At 38.5% G+C, this 18,894-nt stretch overlaps 4 protein-coding genes across 4 annotated transcripts; 1 reads left to right on the forward strand and 3 right to left on the reverse strand.

Moving 5' to 3' along the window:
• Positions 1-29: 29 nt before the first annotated feature.
• Apt1 (Acyl-protein thioesterase 1) lies at positions 30-2,796 on the reverse strand. The gene is made up of 6 exons (XM_043417661.1): positions 2,510-2,796; positions 2,185-2,216; positions 1,847-1,912; positions 1,461-1,755; positions 1,199-1,363; positions 30-1,109 (listed from the first exon to the last, which is right to left on the reverse strand). The coding sequence occupies exons 1-6, from the start codon at positions 2,555-2,557 to the stop codon at positions 1,062-1,064; spliced, it is 654 nt and encodes a 217-aa protein (XP_043273596.1). The 5' UTR covers positions 2,558-2,796; the 3' UTR covers positions 30-1,061.
• Positions 2,797-3,116: 320 nt separating this feature from the next.
• Pop1 (POP1 ribonuclease P/MRP subunit) lies at positions 3,117-6,025 on the reverse strand. The gene is made up of 3 exons (XM_043417616.1): positions 5,765-6,025; positions 4,369-5,688; positions 3,117-4,238 (listed from the first exon to the last, which is right to left on the reverse strand). The coding sequence occupies exons 1-3, from the start codon at positions 5,883-5,885 to the stop codon at positions 3,172-3,174; spliced, it is 2,508 nt and encodes an 835-aa protein (XP_043273551.1). The 5' UTR covers positions 5,886-6,025; the 3' UTR covers positions 3,117-3,171.
• Positions 6,026-6,545: 520 nt separating this feature from the next.
• On the forward strand, positions 6,546-16,821 carry Pka-R2 (cAMP-dependent protein kinase type II regulatory subunit). The gene is made up of 9 exons (XM_043417642.1): positions 6,546-7,272; positions 7,578-7,826; positions 8,716-8,807; positions 10,606-10,689; positions 10,809-10,915; positions 11,018-11,276; positions 11,377-11,535; positions 11,657-11,759; positions 12,119-16,821. The coding sequence occupies exons 2-9, from the start codon at positions 7,610-7,612 to the stop codon at positions 12,247-12,249; spliced, it is 1,152 nt and encodes a 383-aa protein (XP_043273577.1). The 5' UTR covers positions 6,546-7,272; positions 7,578-7,609; the 3' UTR covers positions 12,250-16,821.
• Positions 16,822-17,760, reverse strand: LOC122409823 (uncharacterized). The gene is made up of 3 exons (XM_043417663.1): positions 17,620-17,760; positions 17,368-17,546; positions 16,822-17,264 (listed from the first exon to the last, which is right to left on the reverse strand). The coding sequence occupies exons 2-3, from the start codon at positions 17,519-17,521 to the stop codon at positions 16,921-16,923; spliced, it is 498 nt and encodes a 165-aa protein (XP_043273598.1). The 5' UTR covers positions 17,522-17,546; positions 17,620-17,760; the 3' UTR covers positions 16,822-16,920.
• Positions 17,761-18,894: the final 1,134 nt, after the last annotated feature.

The following is an 18,894-nucleotide window of genomic DNA, read 5'->3' on the forward strand; positions in this document are numbered from 1 at the left end:
GCTGCCTAAGACTGTTCGTTCGTGATTCATGCCGGGCTGGAAGAGCGGTTATTTTGTTTTTTTTTTTTTTTCATCGAGTTGCTAATATTTATGACTTGATAATATAAACATATGAAGCGTATACAATAGCTGTATTGACCAACGAATAACATTCGTTCTATACATTGCGAAAATGCAAGAAGATTCAATGACGACAATCATCGAGTTATTCGACGATCGATTAATTTTCAAAGCAAAACAAATCTACTTCTTATTTATTCACTGTACAAACGACTTCTCTCTGATATAACTACTCGAACATCATTTTTATACCACAAAATCTTCTCTTCAAAATACGTCTGTAATGTATGATGAAAGTCAAGTATCGAAGAGAAAAAAATTTTAGGAATTGCTAAATATAGAGAAAAAGTCTCGTACGTAATTTTTCATGACCCAACAAGTTTTCTTAAATATTTAACGTTCACCAAATTCCTTACACAGCAGCGCTTGGAGTAATCGAATTGTTGACGATACTTCATGAATGGAAAATGCTTTTTAATTTTCGGTGAATCTTACATCAAATATGATGAAGTAGATATGAAAGGTTAAGATGTTGCATTAAAAAATCATTTAGAGTCGAGATATTCGAGAAAGGCTATTTAGTCGTAGAGAAACGAAGATCATTATTATTGTACGAGTTTAGTTTGAATGGAACGTGATGAACGTTCGAATTAAGTAATCTTGAATATAGGCCTTAGAGGTTGGGGCGGGAATCGAATTGGTCCTGTCGCGCGTTGTTGGGGAATCGCAGTATAACGCTAAAAATCATTTATCGGAATGTTTCTCTTCGACTCTTTTTTCAAAGGCAGCGAAGGCTAGAGCGAATACTAGAGTTCTCAAATAATGAAAGAGACCAATAGGTTTTCTATATCGTAAGGAAATTTCTCATCAACACGATGAGACTCTCTAGGCGAAACAATGCAACTGGAATTCGTTTATTTAATAATTATTAAACCTTATCCTCGTTTCTCTCGATCGGAGCAATGATTGTTGAAATTCCGTTACAAACGTAATCTCGGCTATTACGGCTTGAGAACTTTCTCGATGAATTTTTTGACGTCTCGCATTTCCTGTTAAAAACAAATGAAATATTCGTTTATGATATAACAAAAAATAATGGTCGGTCCATTATTCTTCTTATTTCGCTTTATTTACTCACGTCTTCGCACGAGGTATGCATCATTCCGCGATAACTCTTGAATTCAATTGAAGTTGTGAATTGTTTGAGCAGCGATGCCGTCATTTGGCCCCATTTGTATGGTACAATAGGATCGCAATCTCCATGACATTGAAGCAGTGGCGTGCTTTTGTTTCCTATCGCTTCCTGATTAATGCGAAGCGCAGAATAGGGAGAACACTTAGTTATACGTGAATTTTCCATAGGAGCAAAAAAAATAATTGTTTGTTTATTCTTTACTCACAGCAGGAAACTTTTGATGAAGAGGAAGCCATGCAGAGAGTGCTATTACTCCGGCGAGTGGTTCTGGAAATGTCAGTGCACTATAAATGGCAAGAGCTCCACCCTGACTGAAACCGCCTATTACTATTCGTTTTGTTGGAATTCCAGCTGCTACTTCTTCAGCTATCAGTCCATGAACCATTTTTGCAGCCTGCCTAATTCCATCCTCGTCTTCCTGTCCACTTGGATCCAATGATTTGAGATCGAACCATGACGGCATTCTGAATCCAGCATTCAGTGTCACCGGCATTGTTGGTCTGTTGGTGTTTCAAAACAAAAACATTATTTTGGCATTGCTCAGAATCAATTGTGTTTTTCTTTTATTCTATTTTGAATAGAGAAACTTACGCCGTAGGGCAGATAACTTTGATGTGGGACGAACGTACTGCTCCCATCGGAGTTGCCCAGCCATGTCTTAAACAAATGCAATATTATTCATATTTGTCTTCTTATATGTCTTAAAAGGAATGCCTTACAGGCATTTTAACTCCAAAAAATTGCTATTTAATTACAAAAATGACTGTTTCCTTTTTACTGTTAAATTTTCTAATCTCTATGCGCAAATAAATATCCAAAAAACTTTTGGATATACAGCTGTGATAACAGTTTATTTAAATATAGGACATTGATAATTTTTGTTTTGGTTAGATATCACAAAGATTGATTGTCCATAAAAGGAAACTCACCCAGTGTCACCCAAACCATGGAAAAATATGAGCTGAAACAAACATTTCGAACAGTTAACAGATATGAAACGCTGGCTCATAATCGTGTGAAACGAATGCAAATTATTATAGCTATCAAATGTTCTAATACCACTGAACTGCTTAGACGTGAATATTATGTAATCGTTCAGCATAAAGTTACGTTCAGTGAAATAACGTGATCCAGTTAATTTCGAGGTTGAATAACCAAAAAAATGTTGAAAACATTTAAAATTTTGTATTGGTCAGTGGATATGTTGGTTGTACGTTTGATAGAAAAGCGAAAAAAAAATAGTACACAATTTACCGTGGCTGAGTGTCGTGCAGTCGCCGCAATAACCACCGGGGTCGTCATCTTTGACGTGTTTCTGCGATTTAACTGCACTACGAAGACTCGTGGTTTTTTTTCTCTTATTTGCAATAGAAATGCCAACAATTCAATCGAATCGGTATAAATATCGGATATATTGACGCAAGAGAGGAAACGATGAACGAGTTTCCCTCTACTACTAAGGGAATTTTCTATTGCGCTTGCGTTATTTCTCCTCGGCCCTCTCGTGGATCGTGGATACGTATGCTGAATGAGGAGTCCAAAGGAGTCTCTGCTCTGCGCTCTACGGCGATAAATTCTTCTGCAGCGGCTTTTTTTTTTACCAATTCAAGGTAATTCAGCGCGAGACATTACATTGCGTTCATTTGCAGAAAAAATTCTCATGAGCAGATAAAAATATATTGAAAACGGATTTTGTAATATTTATCGATCAAACGGAGTAGAGAATTTTAATTGTTGAAATGCGGCTGGGGGAAGCATCCGATTCATTAACAAAAAGATTTCCGTGGCGAGTAACACGGGAAGTAAAAGAATTTAAAGAAAAAATACTAAATGTAATTTATAAGCGGGTAAAAGATGACAATTTGGGAAAATAAAAAATTTATTATTATTAATAATACATAAGAAAATGGGGTGGGTCATCGGTGATTTAGTACTTCGATGCGAGCGAATCGGTATTGCCGGGTTTGGGTATTACGGACTAGAACATCATCGATACGTAAATCAATGATGTTCCATAAAGAATTAAGAGTGACGTATCCTATACCGGTTCCTCGTGCATCATTGAAAGAAAAATCACCCTGGATAACGTATCCCATAATCTGACGGTCGCAAGAGTTTCTGACTTTCTCGCACTTTGGTAAATACAACTCTTCCATTTTTTCTTGATACTTTTTCTTCAAAGAAAAATTTTTTTCAATCGATATTCCGGATTTATTTTGACGCTTTTTCAGATTAAAAGCATTAGCGGCACCTTGAGCCAACGTTTCGCACCGATTTCGACGTCGGTTGGATCGTTTGAGTATTTTTTTGTGACTCTTTCGTAACGTATTACGTTCCTGCTTGTTATGATCCGGCATGAGTTTTTGTACTGGCCCGGACCAGTTTTTATTCTTTCGTAGAGCTTCAAGATCTTCGCTCGAAGGTGTACAAATAATAGCAAAATTCCGTGCTCGACCCTTGCCTCGAAGAGTTAGCTTCACCGGAACAAGCCAGTTTGAATGGGCAAAGAGAGCCCTGTCCAAAACCTGAGACGTAGATTCGGGCGTACTGACAAAGCTTTTTTGCCCATTTAGATTTTTCGTCTTTCCACGGACTGGAAATCTTGAGAAGCTCTTAACTAAAATTTCCAATAGTGCTCGATCTCGCAACACATTGAATTTTTCGCTGTTAGTCCACTCTTTCATCAATATACTCCATTCGCAATAGAACGGACTCGTGATGGCAAATTTCGTAAAGTTGACCCTTCTGTTCGGTGGGTACCGAAAATATTTAGTTCTTAATTGATTCATAGTAGTGAGAGCTTCTCTAGCGTACGAGGGGATATCCGGTTGATGGATTTCCGGCGAATCAACTTCTGCTCTTTCAAACGCCAGTAAGCGTGATTCTTTTAGTCCTCCGGCTCGAGCGCATCTCAGAATAAAAGATTGCCAGAAAGGCATTGACCAACCAGATGGAATTATAATGTCGATACCGGATGTGAAACCTGCAATCATTCAAGAGCTTACATTCAGACTCTCGAAATACCAAACATTTATTATTCCTAAAACTTCCTAATTTAAAAAAAAATTATTCCTTTCTCTACTTGTGAGAGGAAAAAATAGCGCAATACTGACCAATCCGCGTTCGTCCATTGTTACAGCCTGGATTTTGAACAATGATCACAGGAATCTTGGTTATGATCTTCTCGTCGAACTCATGATCATTTGAGATCCCTGGAACTAAATTCTCGCTTCTTAATTTATTTATGTCGGCCGTACTCTTTCGAGATTCCAGAATGAGTTTCCTTGTTGCAGGATCCCACAACGGGCTCCGTTCTGCGAGATCTCGGGGATATTCAATCTTCTCGTAATACCTGCTACTGTTTGAAAGTTTTTTAGTTCTCTTGTGAGGAAGAAAGAATCGCGGATCTAGTACTGTCATTGCTATTACAGAGTTCGGTGGTAGCTGACTCGGGGATTTTAAAGTCTTTAAGGCATCGATGAGCTCTTTCTGGACATAAAAAGATTGAAGATTTGAGGGATCCTGGTAAAAATTTTCTAACCAGCTCGTTGGAGACTCGTCAAGGCTTTTGTCAACATTTTGTGTGGCAATATTCAGTTTTGGGATCAAATTAGGAAGTCGGAGGGCATCAGTCAATATAGCCAGAGCCAAAGGCCCAGTCAGACGAAATCTATTGAGTGCATCTCTCAAATCCGTCATTCTACAATTATCATCATTTTCGTATGTTACGCTAGATTTTTCAGTAGTAGCACTCGCTTCGGTCTTGCTGGTGGGATTAAATTTGAAACTTTTAACGATTTCTTCTACAGCCTCTTTGTAAACAAGTGGATGGATCCATATCCAAATAGTTCGATGCGGAGTGTCTCCAGGTTTCCATAAAAACTTGAAATGTCCTATCGGCGACTCCGGATACTTGTTTCTTTTGAAAAACATAACACTGCCCTCCCTGTTGCCTGCCCGATAAATTTTAGCAGCAAAAGTCAGCTTGCCTGGATTACAGTGCGCTGTGAGAGTTTTTTCTAGAATATCTCTCGGGCCTTGTATTTCTAAGCAATTGTAATAAGATATATCCTGCAGGAGGCAGTGTTCAGAAGCTGCTCTGTAACATGCTCGGAAACTTTTGTCATTGGGAGTTTCTCCAATCTTGTAGCCCCATTTTTCAAGCATTTTAAATCGTTTTGCATGCCACAAATGTGTTTCTAGCCATTTGCACAATAGCTTTCTGCGATTGTATTCCTCTGTAAGATTAAGAGCCCTGCGACGATATTTCCTCGATGGCCTTTTGCTCTTGGGTGGTAATCCTGATTTGGTCATCTGTCTTAAATGTACCTCTCGTAATCTCCTCGGCATACGTTTTGCGTTGTGTGACATAACACGCCGACGCATGTGGACTGCGAGCTTTTGGAACACCAACTTCGACTGTTGAGGATTTTCTATCGAAATTATTAAACGGTGAATCATATGCAATTATGGATAAACTTGATCTTGGTGACTGTTGCAAAAACTTACCTATCGAATAAGCCATAGCAGCGATTTCAGTTGCCCGGGCCGAGGTTAATCTTACAATTTGAACCTCTCGAGGTAATTCCACCCTACCACCGAGAAACTCGTCGAACTGTTTCTTCTCCATGATTCTTATTTCTTGTACCTTGTTGTTGTCGAATTTTTTATTTATTTTCTACAGAAATCTCATAAACGTAGCAGACCGAGAACACTGTTCGTACGTTCGAATTATTCGATAATACACGAGGACACCACGAGAGATAAAAAAATTCCTTTCAATCATCAACAACACTAGGTGAAAATAATTTCTAGATAGTTTCGTGGGATTACTGGTTTTTTCTAGGACCTTTATTAATTCGTTGTTGCACACTTGCCAGTGATCAGCTGCCGCCGTCGCCGCCGCCTAGGTTGGCCTAGCTGCTGTTTTCAGCATTGATTCTTGAATTTTATCTTTGATGCGCCCAAATAGATGTACGCATACTCACACTGTATGGATACATACGGTTCAGTCGCTATAGAAGTTTTCAGTCCATCAGCGCATTCGACGAAGAGAGACGGAGAAAAGGGAGCGAGGGAGAGGGAAGAGCGAGCGAGCGAAAAGTCGCCGCTTCAAGGGTCCTGTGATCGGTCAACGTTTGTGAACGTAAAAAGTTCGCTTTATCCATTCGTTTGCGCGATACAAGTTCGGAAGACTAGTGTCATTGTGTATACAAGCGTGTCGATCGATTTTTACGAACGAGGTTTTCTTTGAAGAATATTCTTATTGTGAAAGTGGAAAAGATACGTGAAATTCCGTGAAAATCTGTGCCATCCGGTGTGTACGTGAGTACGTGCCTGCTGCCTGCTTGTGTTTGATTGGTTGGAACACCCCAACACCCCCCTACACACACCTTTACGACGAATTGTGTAATGCTTCGCCGTCAACCCTACTCCTTCCCGTGATTTTTCTTGCCGTAAGATCTTTTTTATGTTACTTTATTACCGTCGTTCGGCAGAAAAAAACGTTTGAACGAAATTCTAGTAAGGTTCTCATCCCGGAAACGAACCAACTCATTTTTGGAGTATTTTCCGGGTAATATCATAATTTGACAGAGAGAAGACGAAAAAGAAAGTGTGACGAGCGACAAGTGTCTGATGAGAACCGCGGGCGACGAGCCATCGTCGCCATCTTCCGAGGCAGACGGACGTTAAATCGCCCTTGTAGTTTATTACAATCATCACAATTATCCTATTTCTTTCCCGTGCGAGAAGTGATTTGTGAAAAAAAAATTATTAACTCGGGGCTCGAAGTATACGAAGTGTCGATTCCGAGGATCACTGGACGAGTGAAATTTTTTCATCAAACGCGTCTCTGTGGTGTCGAAAATAGTGACCGCGGCGACGACCGACATAAAGACGAACATAAAGAGGAGAAAAAAAAATATCGAGTTTTTCGCGGGTTATTGTAAAATGTTGAGGCACTCGTGAATGGAAAAAAAGTCACTACTGTCGAAGCACGTCATCCACTGTGACAGGTGACAAGATCCACGTACTTTTTGCTATCCGAGAATTCCGTCATGAATCAAATCTAGTACGTTTCGTAGAGCCTCTCACGAACGATTTCGACTATAAAACAAGTATCGTCCTTCAAATCTTTACGTTCAATTTTTCAGTACCAGACAAATATAAAACGAGTCCTTGAAAAACGTCGTGTATAAACTTCGGGAATTTGTTCGAAAAATTAGGAGAACACTCCTTTGAGAAGTCTCTGCAGCACTTTTAAAAATCAACTCATTTTCACAAACAATTTCATCGTATACCTTTCATCTACCTCTTTCAGACAGAACATTGAGACTAATAGCAAGGGTTAAAATGAGTTGTCAAAGAAACCCGGGCAAGATAGTTGTCCCTGACGATCTCCGGGATATTTTGCTTGAATTCACCATAAGCTATCTCCTAGAACAACCTGGTGACATAGTTGATTATGCAGTTGAATTTTTCACTCGTCTTCGTGAGAACCGTCAGACTATGCTTATACAGTCTAATACCCAGACCTGCTCATCTACTCCTGACGAATCCATCGAAGAAGGTTAGTTTATCGTTTAATTTCAGAGAGCAAATTATTGTCTGGTTTGTTTCGTTTGTTATCACTAGCAAATTTATCACTTCTTTTTATTTTTCAGTATCTAGATTTATCTCACTGTGTTCCTATGTTCTTGAATTTCTTGAACTCATTGTCTACGTATACATTGTCTCGTGTGAAAGGCACAAAATGTTGAAAGTTAAAAATATTCCTATCAATATATTGTTCTCATTTGGGTGGTTTTAATTTAATTTGAAGTTTCTTCATGCTTTGCGGTAGGGACTCTGACATTCTTGAATTTCCCATTTGACTATCAACTTATCACTTTTAAAAATGTCTCTTTTATTATTCTAAGAGAGATATTAATTTTCTAAAAAGTAAAAAATTTAAAAAAAAAGCCAATTTCCAAATACAGAAATTGACAAGTGATACAGGAGTCTTCCACTACCATTCAGTAATGTCAACATTACTGCACCTGATTAAGCATACAAAATGTAATGAAAAAAAATTGTTTTCCATTCTGGAACCTCAAATTGAATTGTTATTTCGCTATGATTTGGAGAGAATTTTCTTTTGGAACCTAAAAATTGATTGTCTACGAAAATTGAAGCTGTTTAAAATCCCCAAACGATATACTATTTTCTAGCTCTCCAAAAGTATAATTTTGAATATAATAAATTTGTCTTAATTCGTTGGAAGCTATTGGGATCCCTTCATTTTGATTTTCATGCATGAGTTTAGTCTGTTAAAAAAATAGTGTTCAAAATTGCGACACATGGAAACCTCTCAAGTGTCGGTGATTTGTGTCTTGCCGATACGTGAACAATGAGACAATACACATTTTGTTTGTATCAATGACAAAATGGGGTTGAACATTTTTGATGAATAATTTCAGAGCCGCCGGTAGGAAGATTCGCCTCAAGGAGGAAGAGCGTATTCACGGAGACGTACAATCCGGAGGACGACGAAGAGGATGAAGGGGTCAAGGTACCCTGTTATATATTTCTACATTACTTTGACGAGATAAAGATTCGAATCGTCGTCGTCGTCGTCGGGACTCGTGCGAACTCGTTCGCATACCAATTGGTAGGAGCGAACGACCGTACGTTTGGCTCTTGGCAAACGACTCGCGTTTCGCTTCATCGAGGTCATCGTTTTCAGAAGCAGAGAGAAAGAGAGAGTTTGAGAAAAAAATTTACCAAAAGTATCAAACATTTGAATTAATGACGAGAGTTGTTGCTAAAGCTGTATCTCTTAACAACATGGTCTTGATCAAAGTATTGTTAATTCGATTCGGAAATTGCGGTACGCGTAGTTTATCTTATGAGCCGCCTCTCCAAAAATCATCTCATACGCAAGGATTTCTGTTAGTCGTTCGCGCCCGCGCACGTGCCCGCTTGTCTGTGCTAATGTGTATTGTTTCAACGTTGGAAACAATACACTGGCGGAGCGTTGCCGATCCAGTTCGTAACGAGGTATTATCCGAGCGAACGAAGCTTCTTCGAGCGAGAAGGAGGGAGAGGGGATCAAGTTCGATTTGCGTCGTGTAGGAGGGCGAAAGAGGCAGGGAGAGAGGGACGAGGCCGCGAGATGGAAGGTCGATTGTGGCCAGGAACGGAAGTAACTCGTTCGCTGGTATGAGGCTCAGGATAATTTTCGTCAACGCTCGCTCGACCAGAGTCTCTTGGACTCTTTGAAATTTGTCTCGGCTCGAACGAGTCGCTCTCTTTGACGCGCGCGCGCTCGCGAACGTCTCTCAGAGCCCTTTGATGATCACGAGAGGTTTCCCCTTGCTCGATCATGCGTGCGCGATTAGCGTCTCTGACGTCACCGCACATGTTCGATAACCCGGTGCATATATACGTATACACACGATCCACCTATTTATATACGAGTCATTGCGCACTGAATCGACCTACCCTCCCACCTCCACCGTCCAGCCTCTACTCTTCTTTTTTATCGAGTTTTTTCGGCGAATCGCTCCTTGATGAAAAACAAAAAAAAATGTTCCGAGGCGACGATCCGCAAGCTTGTCCTAATAGAAATAGCAGCGGGCAACGTCTCTTCGTAATTCCGCCAACCTTCTCCTTTTCTCGATACCGACTCAACGTTTAATGCCCCATGCATATCGGGCGGATATATCAATTCATCGCTACTCTACGCGGATCGAAATTTCCAGCTGGCTCCGGTTTGCACACAAGCCTGGAATAACTGTCCCCTTTTACCTCTTTTCTTTTTCCCTGCACGTGTATGCTTCTCGATCAACTCAATATGATTACGGGAGATAGGAAAAATGAATTTTATCGAGTTGCTTAACTCAAACTAATAACGAGAGGCGTCAATTTAAATTTCATTGAAACTGACAACGAGAGTATGCAGAAATTTGTAAATTTGATGAAAGAGGGCTTTTTTGAAGGTAAATCCTGACGGTTTTATATAGTTTGATGTATTCAATAAGAGAGGCAATGCGAAAAGCAGCCTCGTGAGAGGATCGATATAGAAGTATATCTGTGACATGCGCGGCCTTATAAATTCGTAGCTGATATTAATAATGCTGTTGAATCTTGAGATTCTTCTCGCTACAAATATTTAATGCTATGCGAGGTGTGCGCCATCGAGATAATGCTTGTTTATGGAAAGAAGCGTACACGCCTTGTTCGCAATAGGATCCGACCTCGTGAGCGAAACGCGCTAATGAGCGAAAATTCTCTCCCCCCTCTGTCCTCTTCTGACTCAACTTTTGCCGTTGTTGTCGTCGTTAATTAATCCAGTTTCTCTGACACAGATGGTGCATCCGAAGAGCGATGAGCAACGTCAGAGGCTTAGCGAGAGTGTCAAGACTATATTGCTTTTCCGTGCCCTCGATAAGGTGAGTTTGTATGGCGCTCCCGTTTTTTTCATAGCAAGACGCGCCTTGGCAAAAAACTTTCATTCATTTTCATTGAATTATTCATGTTTTTGTTTTATTTTACATTTAATCTCTTAAAGGAACAAATGGCCGATGTTCTTGACGCCATGTTCGAAAAGACAGTTGAGCCCGGGGACTTCATCATACGGCAGGGCGACGACGGTGACAACTTTTACGTAATTGAGAGGTAACAAGAGTTGATATCGTCGGAGTAATGAAGGAGAGGAAACGGGGCGGTATCCTCCGAAGCGAGGGTAATACCGCAAATTTTCTTTTTCACTTTTTCAAGGGGAAAATTCGAGGTTTACGTCAGAGATCAAATGGGCGTCGAAGTTATGATACACACGTACGATAACAACGGTGCTTTCGGGGAGTTGGCTCTTTTGTACAATATGCCACGAGCAGCGAGCATTAAAGCAATCACGAGGGGAACGTTGTGGGCAATGGACAGGCAAACCTTCCGTCGTATATTACTCAAGTCGGCATACAAGAAGCGCAAAATGTACGAGGATCTTATAAATAAAGTACCGATGCTTAAGTCCCTGGAGGTGAGCAATTCTTATGTGGTGATTTTCATCCGGTACTCCGATCCTGCGATATATTTTATTTGAGTACACTCTATTCCGGCTCGATATATATTCGTTTCAGGCGTACGAGCGTATGAATCTCGCGGATGCTCTCGCACCCAAGCATTTCGTTGATAACGAAAGAATCATCAGGCAAGGGGACACCGCCGATGGCATGTACTTCGTGGAGGATGGACTCGTAAGGATTACGATTCTCGGTGAAAATGGACGCGAGGTCGAGGTCGGTACTCGTTGCCTCGATGTTTTTCTATATCTCGGAACAATCATCACGTGACTAATGAAAATTACAAGCGAAATAATGTTTTAATTTGGGTTTCTCTCCGGTTGTTTTGGTGAAACAGATAAACCGTGTGCCCGCTGGTGGATATCTGGGAGAGCTGGCTCTAGTCACGCACAAGCCACGCGCCGCTTCGGCGTACGCTGTCGGCAACGTTAAACTCGCATGTGAGTACATCCCCAAGAGTGTTTTAAGTGTTTTATCACTATTTTCAAATTCTCGCTTGGTCTACATGAATAAGTTGATGCTTCGCGACCCACTCTCCGTTCATCGCTACCAAACGGGCCGTAGACCGCCGCCGGATCTATATACTCATATCGCCAATTATTGGATTTCCTTTCTCTCGCTCGTTCCCTTCTCAAACGCGCCCGAGCGGGAAAAGTAACTGCCTTGCTCTAGTACGCGTATTACACTTTGTAAATTGTTTCCTCGATCGAAAGCGCGAGAACAATAGAAAGCAAAAAAAAAAAAAAAAACAATCAACGACTTCGTTCTCAATGGTTTGTTCCTCAAATTGTTATTTCAGTCCTGGACGTTGAGGCTTTTGAGCGTCTGCTCGGACCTTGCATGGAGCTGATGAAACGCAATATCGACGATTACGAAGATCAGTTGATCAAAATATTTGGCAGCAAAACCGACATCTCCGACATTCGATGAATTTTCGATGCGAATCAAATTTTCCCCGCTGTGCTGCAAAGTCATTTAAACACACACAGAAAATAATATAAAAAATGAAAATGAAAATGAAAAAAAAAAAACAAAACAACAACAACAAAAAACAACAAAAGAATATAATAATAACAATAATAATGATAATGATAACAATGAGAGACAGTATAGTGACGTTTAATGAGCACAAACTCTTTGACACCCGCTTGCGAAATATCATCTATGCATTTTATTTAAGGATCTTTCTCGAGATGTCATTCGCATCAACTATCCAATAGATGTTATTATAATATAATAGTCACTATTTGCCAAGAGATAAAAAAGAATGCACAACAACACTCAGCATGTGTGAGTTTGTGTGTGCGCGTGTGTCTGTGGGTATGTGTATAAATGTTCATCTGTAAGACTATCATCAATTGGAAAGTATAAACGAGTATGCGTTTGCGCTGAAAAATTAACAGAAAACCTCAATGTATCTCAATGAGAGGAACGTAGCAGCAATATAATCGAGTCGTACGCATGAAAATTTACATCCGATCACCCCGCGCTCTCGTACTCATCTGTTCGCTCTATATTCATTAATAGTTACAACGTTAGACAATCTCCAGCGAATTAGAGTCGACCATTTCTAATGAACAAATGAAATATGTAAGAGAAAAAAAGGAGAAGTCGTTTCGGACTCGAAAAGTTGTCGCGGACAATACCATCGTGTATAGAACGACAAAACGACGAAGAGGCTCTGGTCGATCCTTACGTTGAATTTTGTAATATGTTTTCACCGGTGTTCCGATCATTTCATTAACGCAATCAAAGAAAACAACAAATCAATGGAAATAGCACGATTACATTCTTTCGTGTATCTACATAATTAACCAAGTTTCTATGTCACGTTGTAAACAAAAGTATTAGAAAAAGTTAAAAATACAATTATCATGATAATACCGGATAAATGAAAGTCAATCTCAATTTGTGTTCACTGTAACTTGCATAACTGATCAAAATTTGAATATTTTTTAAGCCGCGATCATTAGAAAATCGCGCGTTTATCTCTGAATATCAGTATGCATGGTACATATTCCTCCTTTATGGCGTGATAATTCCCATTAAAAAATCAACGTTTTATCCACGTGCATATGCGTGACATGAAGAAAAACATTCGCTCGTCGCATCGTGGACAACAGAAAAAAGCTATTATTATAAATTTCGATCGATTCCAATCTGAGCTTGAATACTGTCGCGATAGTGTTAACCGGTGTTAAAAAAGGACGTATTATTTTTATACCGATATAAGTGACCGAAAAAAAATTCAAAAAGAGATAAAAAATTACGTTCAAACGAATCGTTCATTCAAATCGTATTACCCCATGGACGCAATATAACGAGCGGTCATTTAGTTCATTCTCATTTTTATGAAAATGGAAGATGGGGCTGAAACGAGAAAAAAGAAAAAAAACGAAGGTCTCATTGTCTTTGAAATTATCGTCGCCCTCAGATAGACGTAAGAATCTCTTAGTGAAGCATTAACAATAATAAGATTAATACGTCTCGAAAAGTTTTTGAGGCGACATTAACGCTGGAGAAGAGTCTACGTTACAGATCACTCAGTTTTCACGTGTAATGATATCGAACAGACACGACTGGAAATTACAACTGTCTATGAATTATCAAATAACATTGTATGAAAAAAAAAAAAAAAAATATTGTACCGTTATTCGTGCATTACAATGGAAGCAACTAGTGTGAGTGGAAAAAAGTATGCTCCAGTATCGAGGTGAATATAGGGAAGAAGAAAAGATGACAGAAAAACCAATAATTCGTAACTTCCGAATTTAAATTTAAATTAAATAATTATTTATTTCTGATTGGATGCGGGGATACGTTGCGAAAAATGCCAAGTATCGTAAATACTGCGAATAATATATGCGCAGAAGCGATTAGTGTCTAAGTCAGTGCGCAAAAGATTCGACGAAAATATTGAAAAGAGCCACATCGTTTCATTCGTCAAACATGCATCAAACACGAACGGGCTGCTTGTCACAATTCTCGAATTATTTTTCAAATTATTCGCGTCGAGGCTGTGCGGGGTGATTTTTTTTCTTATTCGATATTACATAGGTGTGTTTTTCAACGATTTTATCCCTTTTATTTAACTCCACTGTGTTTTCAGTACGAGAAGAATAAAAATACAGCAGCTTTCGCGTCCTCTTAGCGCGATTATATCTTGCCAAGCCAAGATAGCAAAAAAGCTACCCAATAATACCACAAGATCTGCTGAACTGTACACAAATAGAAATTCGTAATCTCTAATTTGCTAAAACGAAAAAACTGACGTCAATAGAGTTTCCCACATCGTTGTCGATATCTCATTGATTGGCATTTAATGTTTTAGGAGAAAGAGCTGATTTAATTTTCTTCCTCTTGCTTAATTAGCTACGCTCTATTATACCTCGTCAGGCAACGTGGCGATTGACAGACACGGTATCGAAAAAACTGCAGCGTTCTACATTTTTATTATTATTCTGTAGTCCATCTCTCGTTCCATTAGTGTCTACCAATCCTCGGTATTTGTATTGTTGAATGGGGGGAGGGAGAGAGAAAAAAAAACATACGTGAAACCATTGAATAGTCTGAACAAAAAAAATCGAAGAAAATCCAATGCTGAGAAACATCATTGGAGAGGAGGCAATATTTGTTATTGTTTTAGTCGATGTATATCAGAGAATAGCATATTTGCGTTAGCCATGCTTTAAAGTATGTTGAGCTAGTTAGTTTTGTTTTGTAATATTCTAAATTATTTCGACACTCGAAAAATAAGTAAATCAGAACAAAAGAATTATTCCGACGGAATGCAAAAGCGTCTTTAGAGGCAGTACATTGGAAAAAGAACAGAAAAATGAACTTTGGTGGAAAAAGAATTGAGAAAGCGCGTTCAACATTTGCTACTAACTCGTGTGAGTTACGATAGAAAGAGCGTGTGTTTTGTCCAAAGAATAGCGAATAACGGAGAGCTTCCCTCAGCGATAAAAAAGCTAGAAAAAAAAAATATTATGGATAAAAATGACCATCTCGTTGTTGTCTCAGCCGTATGATCGAAGTATGTATACCGGGTAATCCTCGAGTACGATGTACGAGTGAATGTATAAAATTAAAGAAAAGTGACTAAACTTTGCGTGAATCACGATAATATTAAGTGTTGGAAATACAAATTACTCGCGTCGCTACAAAAATTAGGTATTATTATGATTATCGTTGTCATCATCATCATTACTATTACTATTATGTGAATCTCGTCCCGAATACGCATTACAACTTGTAGTACTTAACCCTTTGACTGTGTCGTTAGGGATTTAATCGTGCATATTAATGTATACTACGTCCAAAAATATGTCGAGTGCACACATTCGACGTGTACGTATATATGTATATACATATATTTATTCGTATATACTACGCCAAAGGTGAATTGTTAGTCTCAGGTTTACCTATATTTATAATTATAAAATCACAGTTCTTAGAATGATTTACTTCAACTTCATGAGCATCGTTGATTTAAATTGCCATCCCAATAGATGGATCTTTTGTTGAAAATGCAAAAAATAAAAAAATGTTTACATCATGAAAAGAACGATGATTGGTGAATAAAGTGGTCTAGGTTCGCGAAAATCAAACTGCACTGAGAGAATAACGAAGAGAAGCGCATCAGTGTTACGGTCAAAGGCTTCAATTGCGTTAGTTCTTCTCAACAATTATAGCGAGTTGTAAAACGAACAAATAAAAGGTGTGCATGCGAAAAAATAATTAAAACACAAAGAGGGAAAATACGCTGGGATATAGAGAACTCGGAAGCTCGGCTGGTCCGACCGAGTTTAACCATATCATCCACACTGAAGTAACACGCAGTCATATTTATAAAAAAAAAAAAAAAAACAAAAGAAAAATAACCTTTCCAATTTTCGTATTTCATATTATGTATGTATACGTATATTGCATATATAAATTGAAGAAAAAGAATCTACGAGAGAAAATAGCTACTGAGAGAAAAAATCGCGAGGTCGTAACGTTATTTTTCGATTTTATTCTAGTCTTCGATAAGTTGGCCATCAAGTTATTTAAGTATTTACGACACACCGATATTATTGCCAATTATTGATGCTAATGTAAGAATGTAGGAAAGAAATTGGAAAGACACGAAGAAAACTGTATTGCTCCTCGAATATGCCTCCTGCTCAAAATGTTTTATCACGTATGCACAAATTTTAGGGGGTGGGTTGCGCGCGGTTAGCACCGAAAGCGAAAAACAACGTTCGCCCGAGCTTGAAGAGCAGCAAGGCATCATTTATTCGCGAATCAGTCATGATTTACATTCTTTCCATTTCTGTAGAGCGATTATCCGGCAAGCTGAGCCAATCTTATTCGAGAAGCGAGCAATAATGAATATATATACATCATATGTATATATGGTTATATACGTATATGTATATATATATATATATGAAAAATAGATAGTGTAATCAAAGTTATAATATAATAAATGAATGGACCTGAACGTGTACGAACTCATTTGTTTGTGAATTTCATTTTATTTCTCTGCCCTCGTCCCTCATCGAGAATAAAATTATCATGAGCATACATGCAAGAGCTGTCGGTTTTTAAAATTATTCATGGTGGGCTGTCCTTAACGGCCTTGCTCAGGATAGCGCTGTTCCGTCTTATAGAAAGATTAACAAATACGACGATTAGTAACAGAGCCCAACACATCTGTTCACGTTGAAAACTGTCTTGGGATTTGTAATACATTTCTAAATCCGGATGAACTTTGATGGAGTCGGTTATTTGGTTCCCTTCCGGTTCTACTCTCCATCCTCGTTTGACCTTTATCAAATTTTGTACGACACTCCCGGCCGATACAGGCTCCGTACCGACTAGCAAGTTGAACAGACGGGCCGGCGTATGAGGACGCATCATATAAATATTATTTATTTGCGAGAAGGCTTTGCTCGTGCCTGCAAAATTTGAAACTTATTATATCGATACATTATTCCAACGATGCATCGTGTTCCTTATATTCCGTTTTCATTCGCCATAAGAACTAACGAAACTAGTTACCATTATCGGTTTGACACTGCCTTGTCCCCAAAATGCTCACGATGCTCGCATTTATTTGTTGTCGTTGCAAATTTTGATAGTAGATCCTTGTATTAATTCTGGAATACGGTATGACTTGATCGCTTTCCATAACGTACGCGTCCGAAAATCCCATTCTGGAAACGGTTCTCACTACCTACCTTTCCATACAACGCAAAATTATAAATTTAATGAGCTTTGAAAAAGGTTTGCGAATTTCTATTTTATGCATACCGAATCAACAGTCGTTATGACGCCATTTTTTGTGCTCACTTCGTTCATGATCTCACTCTGCCATTCCAGCAAATTGCCGTTTGTGTCTAAACGAGCCCAACTCACTACATTATCGCAAACCCATATTCCTGTACCCGTTTGAATTTTCTGGAATTCGATGAAATCGATTTTTTTTAAAAAAAGATGAACTCTCTATTCCTAAAGAAACGACTTGTTTGTTCCGTGTAAGTGAAGGATTCTGCTCAACTTATTGAAATGGGGATATTTTGAGATATGAATCATTCTGATTCTTCAGATTCACTTATTTTTTAATGACTCTCATCATGTCAATTCTATCAATTCTACGTTTTTTGAGATTAAAAAAAAAATTTACTAAACGATCCTAATTTTTTTTTGGTGTTGGACAAACGAAACCCTTCGAAACGTTTCTAAACTTACCACTCGTTTAGCTTCTTCCAAAGGAGAAATCAAAAAATTAACTCTCCCGCTAGCAGATGGGACTTTGCTAGACTGTTTTTTTCTCAAGATAGACTTACAAAATCTGTCGAGAACAGTAATATCGATACCTTGGAATAGTAGTACTTCATCCAGAGATTTAAAACCAGCATTTTTGTCACGGTAAGCTATTAGTTTTTTGATTCTCGGTTCTGTAATTCTGTAACTATGAATTCAATGGTACTATTAATTGCAAAATCGATCTGTCAGAGGTTACTCAAATAACATTTGGGACCTTAAAGACAGAATATAAGATTTTCTTCAACCAATCATTTGTTCAAGTTCACGTTAATATGTAGAAACTGATCAAACTATGATAGTTGTAATGAAATCTTTAGATTTTTAAAATCTTTCGGTTCAATAATTTTGTAAAATATAACGAAACATTTTTCTTCAATACAGAAAAAAAAATAATGAAATGTACAACAAAATTTAACAAGCTCATGTTGTTTGAAATTTACCGATATCATTGAAAATCAAGTGAGAGAAAAAATATGAGCTATCGTCATAGATGGATAAAACAAAAAAGTATCGCAGCACTAATAGAAATATAATTCATGCTTGCCTTTTCAATTCATCTAGGGTACTAGTATTGATAGTTTCTATTATCGTGTTTTGTTCCTCCTTGGTAAATTCAGCACTGAAATCAAATTTTTCAGGCAGAGTGCTTGGTGCTGTTTCATCCGAAAACCATTTTTTGAGATAGAAACAAGTCTGGAAACGACAATGCAAATGTAAGAAACAAAAGTTTAGGATTTTTTTAGTGCGATGCAACTCCAT

The sequence above is a fragment of the Venturia canescens genome, chromosome 4 (genome assembly GCF_019457755.1).
Source record: "Venturia canescens isolate UGA chromosome 4, ASM1945775v1, whole genome shotgun sequence".
In the NCBI taxonomy this organism is placed as follows: domain Eukaryota; kingdom Metazoa; phylum Arthropoda; class Insecta; order Hymenoptera; family Ichneumonidae; genus Venturia; species Venturia canescens.